At 40.4% G+C, this 22,373-nt stretch overlaps 2 protein-coding genes across 7 annotated transcripts in view; one reads left to right on the top strand and one right to left on the bottom strand.

Moving 5' to 3' along the window:
- The first annotated feature begins 266 nt into the window (after nt 1-266).
- Nucleotides 267-21,944, top strand: EFCAB9 (EF-hand calcium binding domain 9). Of its 3 annotated transcripts, XM_038534758.1 has the most exons (5): nt 428-548; nt 1,408-1,657; nt 3,317-3,465; nt 4,756-4,932; nt 5,840-6,060. In XM_038534758.1, exons 2-5 carry the CDS (start codon nt 1,600-1,602, stop codon nt 5,987-5,989), a joined length of 534 nt encoding a protein of 177 aa, XP_038390686.1. In that variant the 5' UTR covers nt 428-548; nt 1,408-1,599; the 3' UTR covers nt 5,990-6,060. The 3 variants fall into 3 exon arrangements, with proteins under 3 accessions (XP_038390685.1, XP_038390684.1, XP_038390686.1); XM_038534757.1 differs by lacking the exons at nt 1,408-1,657; nt 5,840-6,060 and adding an exon at nt 21,797-21,944 and having other exon boundaries at nt 267-460; XM_038534756.1 differs by lacking the exon at nt 1,408-1,657 and having other exon boundaries at nt 268-460.
- The window catches only part of UBTD2 (ubiquitin domain containing 2), a 71,696-nt gene continuing 61,894 nt past the window's right edge, over nt 12,572-22,373 (bottom strand). For all 4 annotated transcript variants that reach the window (XM_038534752.1, XM_038534755.1, XM_038534753.1 and 1 more), the window contains exon 3: nt 12,572-15,238. In XM_038534752.1, coding sequence (XP_038390680.1) covers nt 14,841-15,238 — 398 coding nt within the window. In that variant the 3' untranslated portion in view covers nt 12,572-14,840. The remainder of the gene's footprint in view (nt 15,239-22,373) is intronic.

Below are 22,373 nucleotides of genomic sequence, written 5' to 3'. Positions count from 1 at the left end.
TTTTTTAAGATTTTATTTATTTATTTATTTATTTATTTATTCATTTATTTATTTATTTATGAGAGACAAGAGAGAGGCAGAGACACAGGCAGAGGGAAAAGCAGGTTCCCTGCAGGGAGCCCAAGGTGGGACTCAAACTCAGAACTCCGGATCACACCCTGGGCTGAAGGTAGACTAAACCACTGTGCCACCCGGGTGTCCCCGTAGGCCACTTCCTATGATGTTACTGCCGAGGGAGGGCTCCCTTTGTCCAACATTCTGGTTCCAAGGCAGAATTCTGTTCTGTTCTGGGTGGCTAGAGCCTTCAGCCCAGCAAGCGCCACGATGAAACTGAAGCAAGGATCGTTTCTGTGGTACCTCTATCTAGATAAGCTGTACTGCCTGCTGTCTGTGAGGAATGTGAAGGCCTTGCTGGAGTATTTTCACCTTCTCGATGTGCACCACAACAACACCTTGAATGGTCGGTGCTTTCAGCAGGGCTTCCTCTGAGTGGTCACCTGGCTTTTCACTAACTCGCAGGAAAACTCGCAGAACCAGAAACTCCCTTGGTGACAAATATGTATTTTATCTTCTAAATGAGGTGTGGGTTGGGGAGAATGGCCAACAGAGACCTGAGACCAGGAGCAGTTGAGGGAGGAGGGGAAGGTTGCAGGCTCTGGCACGAAGCCTTGGCTCTTAGTGATTTGGAGAACGTGTCATCATCCTCTTTAGATGTCATTGTCCTCAGCCACAAATGAGGCTTCTAAGCATAAAGCCCAAGTCCTGGTTGGGAAAAAATAGATAATGAAATAAAATAATGTGTGGAAAATGGTTAGCACAGTGCCTGGCACACGGTAAGAACTTAGTGTTTGTTGTTAGTATAGTTATTCCTGGGGGCTGAGCCCCATTCGCACATTAACCCTTAAGACCCCCTTAACAAGATTTCTAGTCTGTCAAGCGGGAGTTTTGAATCAATCAGGATCCCTTCTAATTTGTGGTACTTGAGAGTGACCAGAAAGTGTAGATGATCTCCACTCTGTCTTCGAATGCAAAAACTAACAGAAGACTGATTAAAATACTTTAGGCTTGTTTGTTTTGTTTTGAAGGACTGGATAATATCCTTACGGATACAGGATAGTATCCTACCCATTCATTGTGATCTGAAGAAAATAAATGCCATTTGTGAATAAAGTATTTCTTCCATAAAGATTTTTTTTTTTAAAGATTTATTTGAGGGAGAGAGAATGAGTGAGGGAGAGACAGAGGGAGAGGGAGAGAGAATCTAGACTCCCTGCTGAGCTCCACTGACTGTACCATCCAAGTACCCTCTCCATAAACATTTTTAAGAGCCTATGCAGTCTTTACAAATGATAAAAAGACACCTTCATTTTCTCATAACTTCATGACTGTTTTTCTCTTTACATATAGATTTACACACAGTAATGTCACCAAATCTTTGCAACTGCCGGGACCTAGATAAGGCAACTGTAAGGCACCTGGCTGTAAACAGAGAAGCTGGGACAGCAACCCAGGCCTTCTTGACTCCAAAGCCTACACTCATAGTCTCACCGGAACGTTTGCTGAGAAGTCTGGTCTCCTTAGTAACAAAATCACTCCCTGATGATGCAAAGCCCAAGAAGCAAAGTCATGCTCCTGTCCTCTGGTCACCAAGGGACTGGTTAGTGTGGTGAGACAGTGAAGGCACAGCCTTCTGAGAAGGCAGTTGACTTGGGCTTTAGAGGCTTGAGTGAGTCAGAGGCAGCTGCTTTAGAAACAGTATTTGCTATGTAGCTACTAAGTCCCACACTGAAACTTTTCTGAAGGAGCAACTGCACAAAGGTCATTGTGGATATATATAATGTGCTCATACCTGGTGGGCCATAGGGAAGGAACATCAGAGACCATCAGATGCCCCTCAAATCATGACATTGTGATGACCGGTTCACTATGCTCTTAGTTAGCCTCAGTCGGGGCGCCAAACTACATAGATGTTGTATATATTTTTTGGAGCTGTATTTTACATAGGCGATAGTTTCTGTAATCAATGGGCAAAGGGATATCACATGTACACAAAGTTACATTTCAATATCCCTCAAGTTACCATGGGTGATTTGCATATACAATCTGTAAGCCATGTACTCTTATATAAATGTGTCACCGTATTGGTTTCTTCCATCTTGTCCTCCTCGAAACAGATGATCAGTGAGTGGAATTTCTGGCAAAAACCCTCCCTGGTTTTTAAATTATGTATTTTTTTCTCTGTATATGATTGAACATATATGTATTAACCTGCAAACGACACAGCTTCACTGTGGAAAGAGCAAGGTTGTAGAATCAGACGGACATTTGTTTGTTTGTTTTTTTAATTGTATTTATTTTTTCATGAGAGACACAGAGAGAGGCAGAGACAGAGGCAGAGGGAGAAGCAGGCTCCATGCAAGGAGCCTGATGCGGGACTTGATCCCAGAACCCCAGGAATCACAGCCTGAACCAAAGGCAGGCACCCAACCGCTGAGCCATGCAGGTGTCCCTCAGACGGACATTTGAATCCCAGCTCTGCCACTCCAAGTGCGGTCCACCGGCCATCGGCAGTGATGTCACCGAGGGCTTGTTGGAAATAGAGACTCTGTCCAATACCAGATTTCATAAATCAGAATCTGTATTTTTATAAGATTCTCAAGTGAATGGTAGGCCCATTACAATTAGAGAAGCACTGAAATAGACCAGTTACTATCTAGGCTTATTATAAAAGGGTGTGATACCACTTCCCCTGTAGGGGTGTCAGGGTTCAATGAAACATGACATTTAAAGTACCTGGCACCTAAGGTGTTCCCAGATTCTCATTTGCCCCATAACCAAATGCATTTGCTTTACATAAGCATTAGGAATACCAATACTTCTATAGAAATTATTTTTAAATTTCTCGTTTTCATGATTTCAAGTGAAAGACCCAGGTGAAATTCAGCTTCTCCAAGAAAAGTGTCCTAGGTCCCCAGTGAGAACGAAGGTCTCTCATGTATAAGGAGTACTCCAGACCTTGTTTGGTTACAGACACATATCTGTTGGCTCAGTCAAGCACATGAGTTAGGATGAAGATCTGAGCCCAATCCACTGTCTCATTCTCCATGGATCTGGGCACAGGGCATGTCACACAGCCCAGGGCGATTAAGGTCCAAGGAATGGTGGAAGGTGTAGTGACAAAGCAAGAGACCGTGTGATCATTACTATTCCCGGGTCAGCAAGCTTCCAGCATTGCTGCCATTTATGGGGCTCCCGCTTGTTTGGCATCTGGAATGGTCTCAAAACGATCCACTTCTTCACCTCCCTACTTTAACAGATGTGCTGTTCTATCACTTCCTTCGTCATGTGACTAGCTGGAAACGGACACAGATCATGATTGTGTTTAACATGCTGGACTGGAATGCTATGGGCGAGATTGGTTTTGACCAGTTCTACATGTTGGTCTGCATCCTGCTGGCACAACAGGTGAATAACAAGTCAGGATCTGCGGCAAAGAAGGCAGAGCTTGGCTGCCAACAGCATCTTGCTAAAGGTGGTACTGAATTAAGACTGCACCAGAGTTGTCTTCCTTTCACTCAAAACAGGAAGGAAACAGTGGAGAAGGAACTACTGTTGGTTCCTAAACGGTCCATCTCTAACCTAGAAATTTGCAGGCTACACAGCCTCACTCTCCCTGCTGCCCCTACCCATCTTCAGCCCTTCCTTGTCCTTTTTTTTTTTTTTTTTTTTAAGATTTTATTTATTCATGATAGAAGCAGGCTCCCTGCAGGGAGCCCCATGCAGGACTCAGTCCCAGGACCCCGGGATCATGACCTGAGCCAAAGGCATACACTCAACCTGAGACACCCAGGCGGCCCCTTTCCTCGTCCTTCTCAAAGAGTCACCAGGAATAATCCCAAGTACCTCACTCTCTCAAGGATTGCTTTTCTCAGAGAATTTTCTGAAGGGGATGGATGATGGAAATGAAAAATGTTTGTCTTTGGGTTCCTACATAACCTTATACACACTTGCAGTGTGTATGTATTCATCTCCTTACCACTTGGAAAGGAAAATTGTCTTCATTATCTTATCACCTTGCCATGATGTCTCACAAGTATATTTTTTAAAAAAGATTTTATTAATTTGAGAGAGAGGGAGAGAGAGAGAGAGAAAAGAGAAATGGTGGGGGAGGGTCAGAGATTAGAGGGAGAAGCAGGTTCCCCATGGAACAGGGAGCCTGACATCGGGGCTCATTCCTAGGATCCCCGGATCATGACCTGAGCCGAAGGCAGATGTTTAACTGATGAGCCACCCAGGCGCCCCTAGGAGTAGATTTTTTTTTAAGATTTTATTTATTTAAGGCAGGGGCAGGGGGAGAGAGAATCACACTGCCTGCCTCAGCAGGGAGCTTGACCTGGGCTTGATTCCAGGACCCCAGGATTATCACCGGAGTTGAAGGCAGACACTTAACCAAATGAGCCACCCAGACACCCCTCACAAGTACATTTTCACTGAGTATAAGGAAATGCATTTTAGTGACAAGGGTTCTGTCTAGCAGATGGCAACAGGTGGCCTAAGTTCCCCTTGAATGCAGGTGCTTAAGCAGGACATGATACATTGACCATAGAAAGCTTTCAACCCTGTGCTTCTAGGATTCTGCCTTTTGCTTTTAGCTCTCTAGGAAATGGATAAGTGATGATATAGTCTTGATGCAGCCCAAGTTTAGAAAGCAGCACCAACAACACTGTTCCTTGTATTATGTATTTCTCTCAATAGAACCACTTGGAAGAGCAATTTATCTTCCGTCATTCCCGGCCTGTTTTTGAGCTGCTTGACCTGGATGGGGAGCTGAGAATTGGTGCAGACCACTTCCACATGTACAACTTTCTCTTCAATATTAAAAAACAGGAACTCAGAGAGCTCTACCATGACTTTGACATCACAGGTGATCGTGTAAGTGCAGATTCCTTAAGTGTGACCTGGCAGCCTTTCTGTCCAAAGGCAGAGATAATGTCCTACTCTCCACAATAGACCTGGGTGGGGAGAAGGGTGGATTAAAACTGGCTTGAGTGTGTCCTGGCACTGGGATCAGAAAACACTCAAAGAGATTTATAGGCCCATGAAGAGAGAGGACTAAGTGTCATATAAAATGGATGCAGAATTACAGAAGCTTAGAGAAGAAAATTTTGTTTAGAAGTTTAGAGAAGTAAATATATTAATATGGCAGGCGTTGACATTGGAGGAAGGGTTTATAGATATAAGTAAGTAGAAAGAGAGAAAGTCTATGATGGGAACACATAAGCCTAAGAGAATCCTAAGAGAAAATAACTATGGTGTAGACCCTGGATTCTGCCTATCTATGTAAAGAGGAAGTCTCTGGGGCCCTGGCTGGCTCAGTTGGTGGAGCACATGACGCTTAATCTCAGGGTTGTGAATTCAAGCCTCACATTGGGCATAGAGCCTTTACTTAAAAAAATAAAATAAAATAAAATAAAATAAAATAAAATAAAATAAAATATCTTTTAATTAAAAAAACAAAAGAAGACGTCTATGTTGGGGAAGCAAGTGGGAGCTAAGGTTGAAACAGATGGATCATACGCCGTAGAACCTCTCAGGTGCCAGCGTGAAGCATCTGGCCTGGACACAGTACAAATAAGTGACCCATGGTTTCTTTAGAATGTACAATAGACCCTCTGTTTCCAGCTCCTAGACTACCATCAGTCTATAATTATGTCCTAATTACCCAGGCTCTTCAAATTTCCAAGTTTTTCAATGAGAAATGATTACAATCCTGCTGTCATTCGAAACAAAGTATCAAATCGTTCCTGAAATAATTTTTCTTTCTTTTCCCCAACAAAAGCGTCTTAATTACAAGGAATTTAAGCTGTTTACTATCTTCACCATGGACAAATACCAGGAGAAGCAGAAAGCAGAGAAAGAGCAAGGGAAAACGGCTCCACTCAAAAAGAAAAGGCCACATCGCTTTATTTTGAGCTCAAAACTTTTTTAGGAATAAATATATCTGAAAGTAGAATATAAATAATCACAACTGTTAACATGTCTAAAAATAAATTTAGAAAATCTAAGTGGGTATTTTTACATTGGCTTTTATACACAAAAGGTTCAAATGAGTGCTCTTCCATCAGCAGGTTCTTAACTTGAATAACTTTTTTTTCTTTAGATTTTATTTATTCATGAGAGACACAGAGAGAGGCAGAGACATAGGCAGAGGGAGAAGCAGGTTTCCTGGGGGGAGCCAGATTCGGGACTCGATCCCAGGACTCTGGGATCACCACCTAAGCCAAAGGTAGACGCTCAACCACTGAACCACCAGGTGCCCCTTGAATAACTAATTGACTTCACAATAATGTAATGTGAAGAAACCACTTTCTCTGTGGACATGTCCCCCTCACCCCGGACATGTCTTAATTCTGCTGCTGGTTTTCAGATCAACACTATTCAAAAGGTATATCCAAATAATTACAAACACTGTCTGGAGCTGAACAGCTGAAAGACAGTGATGGTTTCCTACTGTTTGTCAGCAGCGGTTCAATATGCTCAGAATCCTTTCTATTCATTCTCTCAATTAAGCTAAAACCACTTGTATGCAAGGCACTGTAAATTGGTAAATAGTGATGTGCCTCTACCTGTCAGGGAAACAGATTTTAGGGATATGGAGCTATGTTCTTCCTAGGACCTAAATTACAAAGTTAGATGCTTAAGGAACTGTACAAATCTACTAGGGTAGAATAATTATTATATGCCCTTGTATAATTTTAATTTTGTATAATTAATGCCTTGAATAATTTTCAATTGTTTTTAGCATGGGACTCATGAGTCCTCCCAACCTGAATGTAGTGTGATATTAATGGTGATAACTATCATTTAGTAAATGCTTGCTATGTGTTAGGCAGGCGCTTTAGATGCATGAAGTCATTTATAATATTCATATCCCTGTGAATCAGATGTTATCTAGAATTTACAGGTGAGGAAATTAAGGCCTAGAGAAATAAAGAGCCTTTCCCCAAAATATGGCATACTAGTGGTAGGACTATGGTTCAGATTCAAAGTCAATTAGATGCCTGTGCTCAGATCAAGGGATCTGAGTAACTTACTTCAATTTTAGCAGTCTAAGTTTCAAGCCAGCAGGGCACGTGGGTGGCTGTCACTTAAGTGTCTGCCTGTGGCTCAGGTCATGATCCAGACCAGACGTCCTGGGATAGAGACCCTCATCAGGTTCCCTGCTCGTGGAGAATCTGCTTCTCTCTCTCCCTCTCCCTCCACTCATGCATGTGCTTGCTCTCTCAAATAAATACATAAAATCTTTATTCAAGAAAATATTTTGGGATGCCTGGGTGGCTCAGCGGTTTTGAGCATCTGCCTTTGGCTCAGGGTGTGATCCCACGGTTCCAGGATCAAATCCTACATCGGGCTCCATGCATGGAGCCTGCTTCTCCCTCTGCCTTTGTCGCTGCCTTTCTCTGTTTCTAATGAATAAATAAAATCTTTTAAAAAATAATAAAAATAAAAAAAGGTTTCAAGTCAGCATTTTACTGGCTCAGAAATCCTTTCTGCATAATGCTAATTACCACATTTCCTTCTACCATAAACTTCTGGGGAACAAGTTTGGCAATTAAAGAGGTACAGCTCATTTACCATAAACCGAGAATTTCTTAAGGATTGGTTATGCAATATAACTGACCATAAGGCATTCAGAGTTCCAGAGTTACCTAATGCCATCAAAAATCACTGTCAATGTGCAATAGAAAAGAATATTGCTTATCTAAAATTGTCATTGGTAAGTAAAACTTGTAAGAACAGAAATCATGTTCATCACTATGAACACTTTATATTTAAGATGCAAAGTAGCTCAGAACAGTGCTCCTCTCTTCCTCTGATTTGGAGAAAAGTTTGCAGTAGTTCTCTAAGGAGAATACCTTCTGGAAAACAAGCATGAACACTACTACACCTACAGACAGTATTGAACTGATAGACTAGTATTATTTGCCTGGAAAATGGCAGTTGGAAATCTGTCATCCTTCAAAGGGCCTTGCCATTAATCTTATCTTGGGATAGATTTCTATCTCTTTTCTGGAATCCTAGATGGTTTTTGCTGGCAGACAAGCCTAAGATCTATGCATAGTTGTAGGAGGAGAACCTATAACGAGGTCTTAAAAAGGCTTCTTTCCCATTTTTCAAGAGTAACATTCCTGAGATATATAAAAGTAACCATGGCATATATATTTTTTACAGACACCATCTCTAAAGCAATGAAGATACTATACCTTTTACTGTGTCAGAATGGAGTAAGAAGGGAGAGGGGAAAGTCGAAGATAATGTCTTTTAGGTTATAATTTTGACTAAATTTTTTAAAAAGATTTTATTTATTTATTTATTAATGAGAGACACAAGGGGGGGAGAGAGAGAGAGAGAGAGAGAGAGAGAGAGAGAGAGGCGCAGAGACACAGGCAGAGGGAGAAGCAGTCTCCATTCAAGGAGCCCGATGGAGGACTCAATCCCAGGACTCCAGGATCATGCCCTGGGCCGAAGGCAGGCGCCAAACCGCTGAGCCACCAGGGATCCCCTGAATACATTACTTTAAATTTTAGTTTAAAATTTAGTCAAAATTTGGCGATCCCTGGGTGGCTCGGCAGTTTGGCGCCTGCCTTTGGCCCAGGGCGCCATCCTGGAGTCCCGGGATCGGGTCCTGTGTTGGGCTCCCGGCATGGAGCCTGCTTCTCCCTCTGCCTGTGTCTCTGCGTCTCTCTCTCTCTCTCTCTGTGTCTATCATGAATAAGTAAATAAAATCTTTAAAAAAATGTATTCAATTATTTCAACTTAATTTACAATCAACAATCAAATGACTGAAGTCTCAGGAATGAGTTCCCCCTCCTCCCTGGAAATCACCAGGGTGACTATAACAGGTATCATGGGGGATACCTGGGTTCAGTCGATTAAGCGGCTGCCTTCTGCTCAGGTCATGATCCCGGGGCCCTGGGATCAAGCCCCACGTTGTGCTCTCTGCTCAGCAAGGAACCTGCTTCTCCCTCTCCCTCTGCCTCTCCAATAAATAAAATCTTTTAAAAAAACGTATCATGGGGCAGCCCGGGTGGACCAGTGGTTTAGTGCCACCTTCAGCGGGAGGTGTGATCCTGGAGACTTGGGACTGAGTCCTGCATTGGGCTCCCTGCATGGAGCCTGCTTCTCCCTCTGCCTGTGTCTCTGCCTCTCTCTCTCTCTGTGTCTGTCATGAATAAATAAATAAAATCTTAAATTTATTTTTATTTTTTTTATTTTTTAAATTTTTATTTATTTATGATAGAGAGAGAGAGAGGCAGAGACATAGGCAGAGGGAGAAGCAGGCTCCACGCACCGGGAGCCCGACGTGGGATTCAATCCCGGGTCTCCAGGATCACACCCTGGGCCAAAGGCAGGCACCAAACCACTGCGCCACCCAGGGATCCCCTTAAAAATTTTTTTAAATGCTAAAAAAAAAAAAAAAAAAAAAAAGGTATCATATCCAATTATCAGATTCAAAAAAAAAAAAAATCCTTTGAATAGTATTTTCAGGGGCAATTGGCTTGGCTCAGTTGGTTGAGCATCTGACTCTTTGATTTTGGCAGGAATCCTGAGCTCCAGGTCCTGAGACTGAGCCCCTTGTTACATTGGGCTCTGCACTCAGTGCTGAATCATCTTGAGGATTCTTATTCCCTCCCTCCCCCTCCTGTGCTACCTTCCCTTCTCTCTAAAACAAGTGGACAGGGATCCCTGGGTGGCGCAGCGGTTTGGCGCCTGCCTTTGGCCCAGGGCGCGATCCCGGAGACCCGGGATCAAATCCCACATCGGGTTCCCGGTGCATGGAGCCTGCTTCTCCCTCTGCCTGTGTCTCTGTCTCTGTCTCTCTCTCTCTCTGTGTGACTATCATAAATAAATAAAAATAAAAAATAAAAATAAGAAAATAAAACAAGTGGACAGATTTGTTTTTTAATTTTCATCAACTGTGCAGTTCTAGAATGGAATCAGGAAACTGAGTATTTAGTTTGGATGGGTCCCAACTGACACTGTGTAAAAACTAAAATTCAATAGCATTGGTAAAGTGACTCTCTTTGGGACTAGAAGTACAACAAAGAAAACAATCTCAATATCTACACTTCTGGACTTTTTTCCTCTATTACATTAGTGACTTAAGGTTTTAAAAAATTTGTTTGTGAGGTATGCCTGCAGATGTTTCAATTAAGTTTCATTATTTCCACAGTGAGTTATTCCACTGTGTTCTTAAGGTAGAGCTCAGTTAGACCAAGTATATTTAGGTGTTTTTTTTTAAGGTGTTTGGATGGTGTTAACATGCCATAGTATTACTATGTCACAGTTCCATTAGAATGCCTCAGCAAAGCACGCCCCTTGTTCAGGGGCCTAAGCAATGGGCAGAGGAGCAGGTGAAGAGCAGGCTGGGCTGAGGGCAGCACTACAGGACTGGTCCCTCCACAATCTATATCAACTATAAAGAGGAAAGAATTTTAGAGGAAGCTAAGCAAAGTGAAATCATTTATCTTCCACTAGTCCCTAGCTCTCCTATATTATATCATCCCTTGCCTCACACCAAAAACCAAGACCAGAAAAGGCCAAATGAATTCTGCTGACATCTGCCAAAATGGGCAGTACCCAACATGAATAGCCCTCACAGAGCCAGAGAACAGATATCACAGGAGACCAGTTACTACAAGGGAAGTTATCAGCTACACTCCTCTTTTTTCTCTTTTCTGTTAAGTCAAAATACTAAATCATAGTATTTGAGAAATTGAGGTTGAAACAGTTACATTTGCTAATTTGTTCAATAATAAGAAATTATTCTTAAAAGCTGTCATAAAATAAGAGTGATTTTTCCCACCTCAGTGGGGAAAAAGACCAATGAAAATTGATTTAGTAAATAGTATCAGGAAAAGTGGGATTAGCTAGCCACCTACAAAAACAAACGAATAAACAAACAAATCTGGGCTGCTATTCTATTCCTTGTGCCAAAATAACTCCAGATAATGAAGCCATAAAAGAAATGCTAAAAACATGAGAAAAAAAAAAGTTATAATCTGAGTGGGTAAGACCTTTTGAAGTAAAGAAGAAAACCCTAAAGCCATAAAATACAAGTCTGATAGATCCAACCAAGCTAAACTTAAAATTTGCACATGGTAAATTATACAAAACCAAAAACAAATGGTAACACATGATAGAAAAGGACTTAATTTCCTTAAAAAAGAGAGTGTTCACAAATCAAGAGAATAAAGACCAAAGTGCACCAGAAATATGAGCAAACACAGACAATTCACAGGAAAAAAAAAGGCCTAAAATATACAATAAAATGCTGTACTTCAAAGAAAATATACAAAGACCACAGGACACAGATTTTTACTTAGATTGTCAAAGATCAATATGTTGGTTAACATATGTAAGAAAATAAGAGCAATCATATTGCTATAGTATTAAATTGGTAAAATCTATTTGGAGGGCAATTGTGTATCTACGGTCTAAATGTATATTTTTTTTATCAAACAATTCTCTCTTCAGAAGTACATTCTATAGATGTACATTGACACAATGATGTAGCTGTAGAAAAGGGCATTTCATGGCAGCATGGTTTACAGTAGCAAGATTCCAAGTAGCCAAACTGACCAAAATTAAGTCTGAAATAAGGGGTACTCCAGACAATGCAAGACTGGGCAGACATAAGAGGAATGATGCCATTCCAAGAGAAATCAAGGTGAATTGTCTATGTATTTATGGAAAAAACAGGGTAGGGTAGGTGAATATACTCAATGTATACCTGAACAGTGGCTCTCGCCATGTGAATCTACAGACCGGTTGCAGCAATAACTGAGACTGCTTAGAAATTCAAATTATAAGGTCCCATCCAAACCTATTGATGTGGTACCCCTGGGAGATAAGTCTAGCAATCTTTGTTTTCAGATCCCTTCTAGGTAATTCTGATTCATGCTCAAGCTGGAGTATCCTTTTACCACCCAGAAAAGTACTAACAGTTGTTACATCTGGGGATTGGAGAGAGACTTTTCACTTTGGTATGTTTGGATTTGCTCACCATGCATATGTACCACCTATTTTATTTATTTATTTATTTATTCATTATTTTTTAAAAATTTTTATTTATTTATGATAGTCACACACAGAGAGAGAAAGAGGCAGAGGCACAGGCAGAGGGAGAAACAGGCTCCATGCACCGGGAGCCCGATGTGGGATTCGATCCCGGGTCTCCAGGATCGCGCTCTGGGCCAAAGGCAGGCGCCAAACCGCTGCGCCACCCAGGGATCCCTGTACCACCTATTTTAAATAAAAAATGATCAAACCCTGCCACTTTGATCCAAAGTGGATAAAAAATGAGCTCAGTGCTTCTAGAAAACTGAATTAGGAGTTCTGATTTATGGCATGACTCTCAAAAAACACAACAAAAACAAAAACAAAAACCAGCCTACGTTAGACCAAGATTTCAATGTGGAAGATAAAGCATACCTTTGGAAAAAAAAAAAAAAAAAGCATACCTTTGAATAACCATGTATGGGTTTGGCACAGCAGAACCTAAGTCTGGTGATGATGAACTGGTTGTTTATTGAAGTTTTTAAAAAGAAGAAAAACCTTTTTAGAGGTTTATTAGAATGAGGCAGATTATCCTTATGTAGAGAGTAACAATTAAAAACCCAGAATAAAGGCCAAGACAAAGAGAAAAATTGAACATTTTTTTTAAAAAAGCACAAAAACCCTACATACTAAAATTGTACACATCAAGTATTGGTCCAATCTTATACCAATCTATTTACATTAAACAGCACCATGGTTTTCTCACCCAGGTTAGTTAAACATGCCCAGAAAATAGTTACGCAAAGTAATATGTACCTTTAAAACAAAATAAATTCTTAAGAGAGCTCAAATTCTACACAAACCAAAAAAACTTAGCAATCCTAGATTATTGATGATAATCACCCAATTTAACTGACGAAAAATAGGTTTGAACACTTTTCCAGTTGTCAAACTTTGAGAGCTGTTGCTATTCAATGTGGCATATAAATACTCTTTGATAACAGGGCCATTATATTCAAACACCCTCAAACTTCCACCTCCAAATATAAAAATACTCCTTTGGAATTAACATTGCTGTTGTCTCTTGAATTTAGATTCAATTATCAGCAACCCTCAATTGAATGTAGCCACAATCTTTAAAATGATTGCATAAAGAAAGGGAAGTAGTTAAAGCTCTCAGAAACAAAGTTACAATGATAGATATTATGTTTAATCAGGCTATAAGAAATGTAATACCATTTTAAACTTTACATTTAAACTAATTAGCAGTTTCATTTTGCCATTAAAATTAATAATAGTGCTTCACATCTAAACTAGTGTGGAGGTCTGATTATTTCCCAACTGAGAGCAGTGTGAGTACCTTCTTGCCTAAACTTTGCCAACTCACAGAGTCTCGGGGCCACAAGGATTATGTGACAGCCCCCCTCTCCTTTCTGGAACTAACTTTTCAAAGGCCCCAAATTAAATATAACCCTTGGCAGCTTTATTCCAGTCACAGTATGAGATAATCAGGTGCCCTCACGAGCTTTTTCAGTCCTCTCATCTATTATGCAGATGGCTCTTATTTTGACTCTTGGCTAGGAGAGACGCGAGAGGAAAACTATCATCCACCACAAGTAGAGGTAACGGTGAACTGGAAAGCACTAACGTATAAAGCAACGTTTCATCATTTGGTCTCACCGCTGATTTTTAAGTGACGTCTGTAAACATACCAGTAAATCAGGAGTTGAAATTTTCTCTACAAGACTGAAAATAGGCAGTTCTCCCAGGCACAGAGATAGTGGGTTTTCTTTACACCCTTCCTGCAAACTGGGGGAGAAGAGAGAATTCACTTTATTAATATTGTATTGGGAACACCTGCCCTTGACTCCTTGCATTCCCTGGCCCAGTGCATTTGGGGGCATGCGCTGAGAACTCCCAAGGAGGGTAGACCAATAAAGGTATTATATAGTAGTGGCCCTCTAAGCCTGGATATAACAACAACCTTGTTATAGACAGTTCAAAATAACTATGCAGCAAAAGGACGAGAGACTTTTCAACTGAGTATCAGCTGAAAATCAGAGATCTGACTGCACTGACTAAATTATTGCCTAGTGTTCCAGAAGGATACCTGCCACCAATGTGCTGGAAGGCACCAAAATTTAGTGTGAGTGTAAATAAGGAGCTGACGATATGAGGACGGGGAAAGCAATACTGAAATACAATTTGCCAGTCTCTACTCCTTTATGGCTAAATATTAATTGAGCAAAGAATTAAGACCAGAATAGAAGTGACCCTCAAATACTGCTCTTTTCAGTTTCCATTTTAAAAAACCCATTTTGTTACTGTTATTGATGATTTCTGATATATATATGTATATATATATACATATATATACATATATATGACAGAATTAAATATATATATTTAATTCTGTATTTACAAGGTGCTTGGTGCTGTTCTTCATGGACATAACATTATATTTACAGTCCAAATCATTTAAATATAGTCATTACATTGTTGCTGGGTGTTTTAAAATAAATGGTTATCTATTTTTTAACTGCCTTTCAAATTAGAAACTGTAATTACATGAGTCTCAAAGGCTGGCTCTTTGTGTTTTATTAATTATTTTTGTTGGTCTCCATCACAGATGGAATTTTTCACTGGTAATTCCTCAGAACTAAATCCATTCATACGGAATTCAGAGCAGTGAAAATAAATTTCACGCCATAGAGTAGGAAATGACAACGATAACAATAAAAAGGAGTGGGAGGGATCTTGGGACCAGCCAATAGGACCAATCAGTTCTCAACTGGTGTTGGGTTTTGCAAAGGCTGGCTCATGATAACTTGTACAACATAGTCCTTTGGGATCTTCAGCTCTTCCAACTTCATTTTGTCGGTGAGAGGTCTGCCAGAAAAGAACCATCGCTGGCTACTCGGTTCCACTCCTTCTGCTGCATGTAGCCTCCTCTTCATGTGGTATACTGTGTCTGTGCTGCGGACCACAAGTTTGAGGTCTTTGCCTGTGGAAAGGCGCAAACGGAGCTGACATTCATATCCAGAATTGGGTGGTGGCTCAGGAATATCCAGAGTCTCTATGTCGCTCTTTTCCTCTATCATGTTGATTGGTGGTGCCAAGCAGTAGACTGGAAGCTGGTATCTGTTGCCCAGTTCATCATAGCACTCTGTGAGTGCACCTTCAGAAAGAGAAGATAGGAGGAACAAGAGCTTCATCTACATGAACACAGTTTTATTCACACTTTGTAAAATGCTCAAACCTCTTGCTAGCTTGCCACTGTCGTGAAAAAAATGTAAGGCCAATCATTGCCAGCTGTTTTGCAATGATCCTCATTAAGGCCCATAACCAGTACATTGGAGTGTTTATCTAATTTTACCATAGCCAGGACCCTAGCTCCTTATCCTCACCTTTTCAAAGTCATTTCATACCTCATTCACACTTTTGTTAAATGATAAAAGAAAAGAAAGCACACAAAACTCAAAATTACTAATATTGATGCTTGGACCAAATTAAGGAGATATTCAAATTGCATTGCGATACCTTTTTAAAGAAATGGATCAGTGACTTTAACAACCACAAAAAGCAAAAAAAAAAAAAAAAAGGATCCCTAAGTTCAGTTCACCATAACATGTGTTCCCGAGCAGTTTCCTTACTGCCTTGACTTCTTAAATACTTGGTCAAAAGTCTTTTATCTTTTGTCAGAGACCACAAACTGGAGGTGACAAGCCTACTAGCTGCTCTGGCTCCTAGTATATAGATGAGTCTCATTAGCCTAATTGCCACAGAAATGACTGAGGGGTTTATTTAACCCCAATCAGTCAGTCTGTTACAGAGGAGCTATGGGTTAAAAAGGAAGAATAAAAGGGGTATGAAGTTTATAATCAGATAGCTTAGGGGAGAGAAAAAAAAAGCATTTGTGGTTTAAAAGAAGGTATTAATGGCTGATTTTTTAAATAAAGCATAAACTCCATTATAATTACCAGGACTTCCCTCAGGAAGCTTGAAAGCATTCTTAATGAATGCCTTCTTACAAGGTTACTCATATGTCCTTTACTCAAAATTGAAAATTAATGTCAGCTGGTTGATAAAAAACAAAAACATCTACCATATTCAAAACACTCACATATAGGCTAATGAGTGTGGGCGGTAGGGACACTGAGAAACAGTTATCAATGAACAAATAAGTTAATGAACTGATGATCTCTCTGTGGTCACTATCAATAGGCTGAAAATACAATGCACCCAAAATGAGACTGTAATAGTCACTAGTGCAGCATAGCTTCAATCAGTCTGTCTTCTATATTACAGAAGATGGGCTAGAGTAAGAATTCAGTCACCAAGTATAACACACATGAATCTCCCTGTTCACTAAATAATGTGAATCCTAGGACACTGCAGAAATGGATATACTTAAAGCACTGTTGTGAGCACCAGCAGTTCCCTAACAAGCAACCATCATACCTCCGTACCAGTGCTATTTATAAATACAGGTATAGTCAGTTGTCCTACCTTTACTATTTATACAGCCTAGTCCTGAGGCAAAGAAATCTACAGTGTCTTCCAGATGGGCTGGCCACCAGAAGAACTAGGAAAGAGAATGTGGAGAGTTCATGAAAGACTCATCACACCTCTATTGAGGAAACACCTCAGATACATGTCCCACAGATTCACTGATAGTATGGTCAGCCTGATAAGTATAAAAGCAATGTTCTGCTGGAAAAGCATTCTTGTAGACAATCACCATTCCAAATTACTGCCTTTGAAATTTGTAGACCAAGATGAAACTCCCAGCCTTGCTATTAACTAGCTGTGCAACTTTGAACAATATTCTTTAACCTGTAATATCCTTCTCAATTAGCAAAATGAGACAGAAGAAAACCTCTAAAGGGATTTCCAGGTGTGCATATGCTTCATCTTCAGTACCACGATAGATATAAAATAGGACTATAGACAAAAGCAATCAAACCAAAAGCAGAATGATGTCTGCACTAAAAGACAGCTTACATTGTTAGTCTCTCTAGAAAAGGACTAGAGATGTCCAAGCAGCTTTTATTCAGTGCTACATACAACATGAGTGCATGCCAATTTCAAAACAAGCGTATAACCAAATAGGCACTTTGGCTCTTCCTAGATATGAATACCCACTTCCTCATCACAACAGAAGGCAGTTCTTTTTCATAAAACTAATTTTAGGCATCATCTGCCAGTTCACTCATTCATTCCCCCTGCCCCTTTTAAAGATAATACCGTAAAGGAAGATATTTTATTTGTTTAAGTACACTCTACTACCAACGTGAGGCTCAAATTCATGATCCCAAGATCAAGAAGCTCATCCTCTACTGACTCAGCCAGCCAGGCCTCCCTGGAAAACAATCTTTTAATTCTGCCCTTCAGCCCAGCAAGCTAGGAATTCAGTTTTCAGATCTCAAATGGGTGAGAATGAAAATTCCACAGACTATGCGCCAGTAGATGGCCTATCTTCTTAGTCTAGCTCAGGCAGTGCTCATATCTATGATGCTGGAAATAAGCTACCCAGACTTCATATTGCTTAACTCCCATATTTTAATATTTTGGGAAAAGGTAACTTGCATTTTATTTAACATGAAGTTTTCTGGCTTATTTACTCTTTTCCTCACTTCTGTCAAATTATAATCTCTTATAAACATGGTCCAAATAATTAAATAGGGGAAAAGTCCAGACCAGATGCAGATATGACTTAGTTACATTTTAAGGTATAGTTTTATGGGTTATTCTCTCCCCAAATTAAATATCTGGGACTATAAATTATCAGTAAAAACAATCTTTGCTTACAATACGGCCCACAGTTGAATTATTATGTTAGAATTACCTACTCAGAGCAGAGCGACTCCTCTGTAGGTCCAGACCCTTTTGAACGGTATACCCCCAATTCTCCACAAATTACTACCCCCATATCTCTTCAGTAAAGACAAAACTGCTCTGCTAATAGTGACCTCTAATACATAACCTCTTTAGACCTTCATTAAAACCACTAGAAAAGAATCTTCATATTCCATGGAATTGCTGCATGAACATTTACTAAACACCTGGAAGAGTGTAAGGTATACCACTAGCTCTGAGGAGAAAAGGTTACAAGAGAGACAACATTGTTCTTGATCCTCAGAAACTTCTAATTGAGGCAAGCGGAGATAGCATACCCACCAGATTTTAAGAATTAATACACTGGAAAAAAACAACAACTGAGACATCACACAACAGAAGAGTGACTAAAGTTGGTAGAGCAAAGGAGGAGAAATTCTATAGAAATAGTGTGTTCTGGGCAAAACACAGAATAGAAATAAAAGGCATCTCAAGAAGTAAGAATGAAAAAAAAAAGTAAGAATGATAAGGGAACAAGAATTAGTACAAGTAGGAAAACAATAGCAAGTGGTTTTGCTGAAGTGAATAGAGAATTGATTATGTGAAATTACTAGATAGTAGTAAAAACATGATAGAAGGGTTCAGGTGTTTAGATTTCATACTACAGGAAATTATTACAGGTGGCTGATATAGTACATGAGTCATTCACCGAACAAATACTGAGTGCCTGTTACATGCCAAACAATGTTTCAGGTGAACAAGACAAAGCTTAAAAGGAGAGTGACTGGAACCAAGGGGACCTGCTAAAATGATTGCCTGACTACTGTAACAGAAAGAAATGGATTTGAGAGAATCAGTGGTCACTGGCCAGACCTAATGATAGGTTATGCATAATGGAAAACAAAAAGTAAAGAAGAATCACCTAAAAAGGAAATGAGAGTGACACAGAATTTAGGGTTACAAGATTTCTTGCTTAGCTTTTAACTGCTTCAGGTTTGGTGAGATACTTCAACTGAATTACGTGCAAGTATATGAAAAAGTACATCAGGGGACACTTGGGTAGCTCTAGGTGATTCCAGAGTTTCGGGATCGAGTCCCCTCACTGGGCTCCCCAGAGGAAGCCTGCTTCTCCCTCTGCCTGTGTCTCTGCCTCTCCCTGTGTCTCTCATGAATGAATGAATCGATCTTTTTTAAAAAAAAGGCAAAAAAAGCGTATCAGGAAAAGGTTAAAAAGCAGTAGAGTAATAATCTCAAATGTACAAGTCTGAACATAAAAGCAAATATTTAAGTGTGTTTACTAGTTCTGGCTCTGAGCACTTGGCATACATTAACATTTCTCACAATGGCCCTCTATGGTCAATCTATCTCATTTTGCAAACAAGAAAACTGAAGCAGAGAGAAATAACTCGTCCAGGGTCAGACACAATAAATGACAGAGTGAAATAATTGGATTCCTGAAGAAGTAAATGTATTGCACAGGGATAAAACCATAGGGGCTGGTTCCTGGGTTAGTGATATACTTACTCAATGGGAAGAAGGAAATGGACATGGCAGGGAGAAAGGCAGAGGACAAGTATTAGAGGGATGAAAAGCCAAACATGAATCACAAGGAACGAATCCACTAGTCTAAATGCAGTCCACCAACAACATAAGGTCAAAGAAGGAACTGGAAGATGAGACAAAAGAGAATGGCAACTAAGTTTCAGTGCTGTGAGGCTACCAAATGTACCAACAAAGTAGACATAGTACTGTTACAGTCTCATCTGCTGTTAGGGTCTCATCTGCTGTATTTGAGAAGTATGAGTGAACAGGGCACAGTTTTTAGGTGGGAGGGTTTTCCTTAAAGAAAGCCTTTGGGAGGCCTGGGTGGCTCAGCGGTTTAGCGCCTGCCTTCAGCCCAGGGCGTGATCCTGGAGCCCTGGGGATCGAGTCCCACATTGGGCAACCTGCATGGAGCCTGCTCCTCTCTCTGCCTATATCTCTGCCTTGCTTTCTGTGTCTCTCATGAATAAATTAAATCTTAAAAAAACACAAAAAAACCCGCTTGTGTGTTCAAACACAAGAGGGGAAGAACCACTTTAAAGGTTGATAATGGGGGCGCCTGGATGGCTACGTTGCTTAAGTGTGTTGCCTTCAGCTCAGGTCATGATCATGGGGTCCTGGGCTTTAGCCCCACATCTAGCTTTCTGTTCAGCGGGGGCCTGCTTCTCCCTCTCCCTCTGCCTGTCACTCACCCTTGTGCTCTGACAAATAAAATTTATTTAAAAATTTTTAGAAATAAAAGCTGATAACATAAGGGCTCTTGGGTGGCTCAGTTGGTTAAAGCCTTCGACTCTTGATCTTGGTTCAGGTCATGATCTCAGGGTCATGAGATGGAGTACCACATAGGGCTGCACTGGGCGTGGAGCCTGCTTAAGATTCTCTCTCTCCCTCTGCCCTTCCCTCCCTTTGACCCGTCTCTTATGCATCCCCTTTTCTATTAAAAAAAAAAAAAAAAAAGTTGGTAATGTAGACATTTTTCTATTTTTTTTTTTAAGATTTTATTTATTTATTCATGAGAGACACACAGAGAAAGGAAGAAACACAGGCAGAGGGAGAAGCAGACTCCTCACAGTGAACCTGATGTGGGACTAGATTCTGGTAACCCAGAATCATGCCCTGAGCTCAACCACTGAGTCAGCCAGGTGTCCCTAAAAGGAGTTTTAAAAAAAGATCTGAGAGACAGAGAGAGAGAAGGAGAGTGTGTGCACGTATGTACGCGAATGCATGTGCACAGGGAAGAGGCAGGAAAGGGAGGGAGGGAGAGAGAATCTCAAGCAGACACCATGCTCAGTGCAAAGCAGACACAGGCTCCATCTCATGACCCTGAGATCCTGACCTAAGCTGAAATCAAAGTCTGACACTTAACTGACTGTACCACCCACACACCCCTAGAAGGCTTTTACTCACTACCCCCTGGTCACTGAGAGTGTACTTCATTTAGTAATTCCTTACCAGCTCTAAAGAAGCTCCAGTCAGGCTTGCTCACACTTCTCACCAAGTGGCCTCTGTGGAAGGAATTGTCTTTTTCCCCTTCTCACAAACCCACCATAGGCTTCAAGTCCTAGCAGAAACAGATGGGCACCAAGATATACAACTGCCAGGGCATTGCCTCCCCACGTCAGGAAGCCCTGACATCTCCCCATGATAGTAAGAAGCTGCCAAGGCTCCACCTTCTGTTCTAATTTCATACATAATTTTCTGAAGTTTTTATTTACCTTCTATCTAGATGACTGGCTCAGATATTCTCTTTTCCTTGGTCAACGGTTTTCTGTGGCTATTTTTAAACTAGGTGTCAAAATATTTCACAAGAAAATTATAAAGATAAAATTAGATTATATGCCAAAAAATAAGAGTATCTTTACTAAATGCCAGGAACTCTTTCTCAAATAATCTTTCAGGTTAAAAAAAGATGTCTTTTTAAGCATTCAAAAGTCTCACTGCTTATTCCTCCATGCTCAGTCCTATAAGACGGCAGTAATTTTAATGTCTTTGCCATTTGAGACTTGCATAGCTACGTTTAATTTGTAAATTAAAATTGTAATGTAAAAATCAATTTTTACATTAGGAAACTTCTGGAGATAGGAGATGTTATCTTGTAATGATGGTTTCACGGGTGTTTACAAGTCAAAGCTGATCAAATTGTACACTTTAAATATATGCTCTTGGCACACTTCAATATACCTCAATAGAGTTGAAAAATTTAGTATTTAAAATACACTGGCAATCTGATACAGAAAATTGCCCTCCCCAAAGTGGGCCATGTCCTGGAACTTCAAGACTTTTGTCACATTGGGGGTCTTTTCCAAAACCTGTGGAAATAGTCTTTATTCCTGACTTTTTTTTTCCTTTTTTTCAGACTTTTCTAACTGACCCAGAGGCACAAACTCTGACTTTTTCAATAAATGTGACTTTCTATGGCAAAGGAAAGCCTAAGCACATAATTGAGTTGTACAAGAGTACTGACACAACAAAAAGACTATAAAGGAACAAAACAGCAGGTTAGTCTATGATTTGGGAAGCCCACTGTTGAGCCTGATGGGGGAACAGAAGACTGGAAGAAAGGAGTGAATCTGATGCAAGGAATAGCAGCTTTGGTGTGATCACACTCATTTTAATTTAGACCCTAATTTTGGACATATTTAGTCTGTTTCTTCAGGACTATAGTATCTACCTCAGAAAGTTGTTGAAAGATTAAATAATAAAGCAAATGCCAAATTGCCTAATACATATAATATACCCATTGAAAAGAGTAATATTGGTTCCCCTCTCACACAGGTTTTAAATATCAGAATCAGACGTATAGGGGAGAGCTCACTAATAGCAATATAAAAAAGATCAAACTTCTTTTTTAAAAAAGATTTTATTGGGATCCCTGGGTGGCGCAGCCTTTGGCCCAGGGCGCGATCCTGGAGACCCGGGATCGAATCCCACAT

Source organism: Canis lupus, chromosome 4 (genome assembly GCF_011100685.1).
Source record: "Canis lupus familiaris isolate Mischka breed German Shepherd chromosome 4, alternate assembly UU_Cfam_GSD_1.0, whole genome shotgun sequence".
In the NCBI taxonomy this organism is placed as follows: Eukaryota; Metazoa; Chordata; class Mammalia; order Carnivora; family Canidae; genus Canis; species Canis lupus.
Note: the sequence above shows the minus strand (reverse complement) of the source record. Positions and strands in the feature narration are given on the sequence as shown.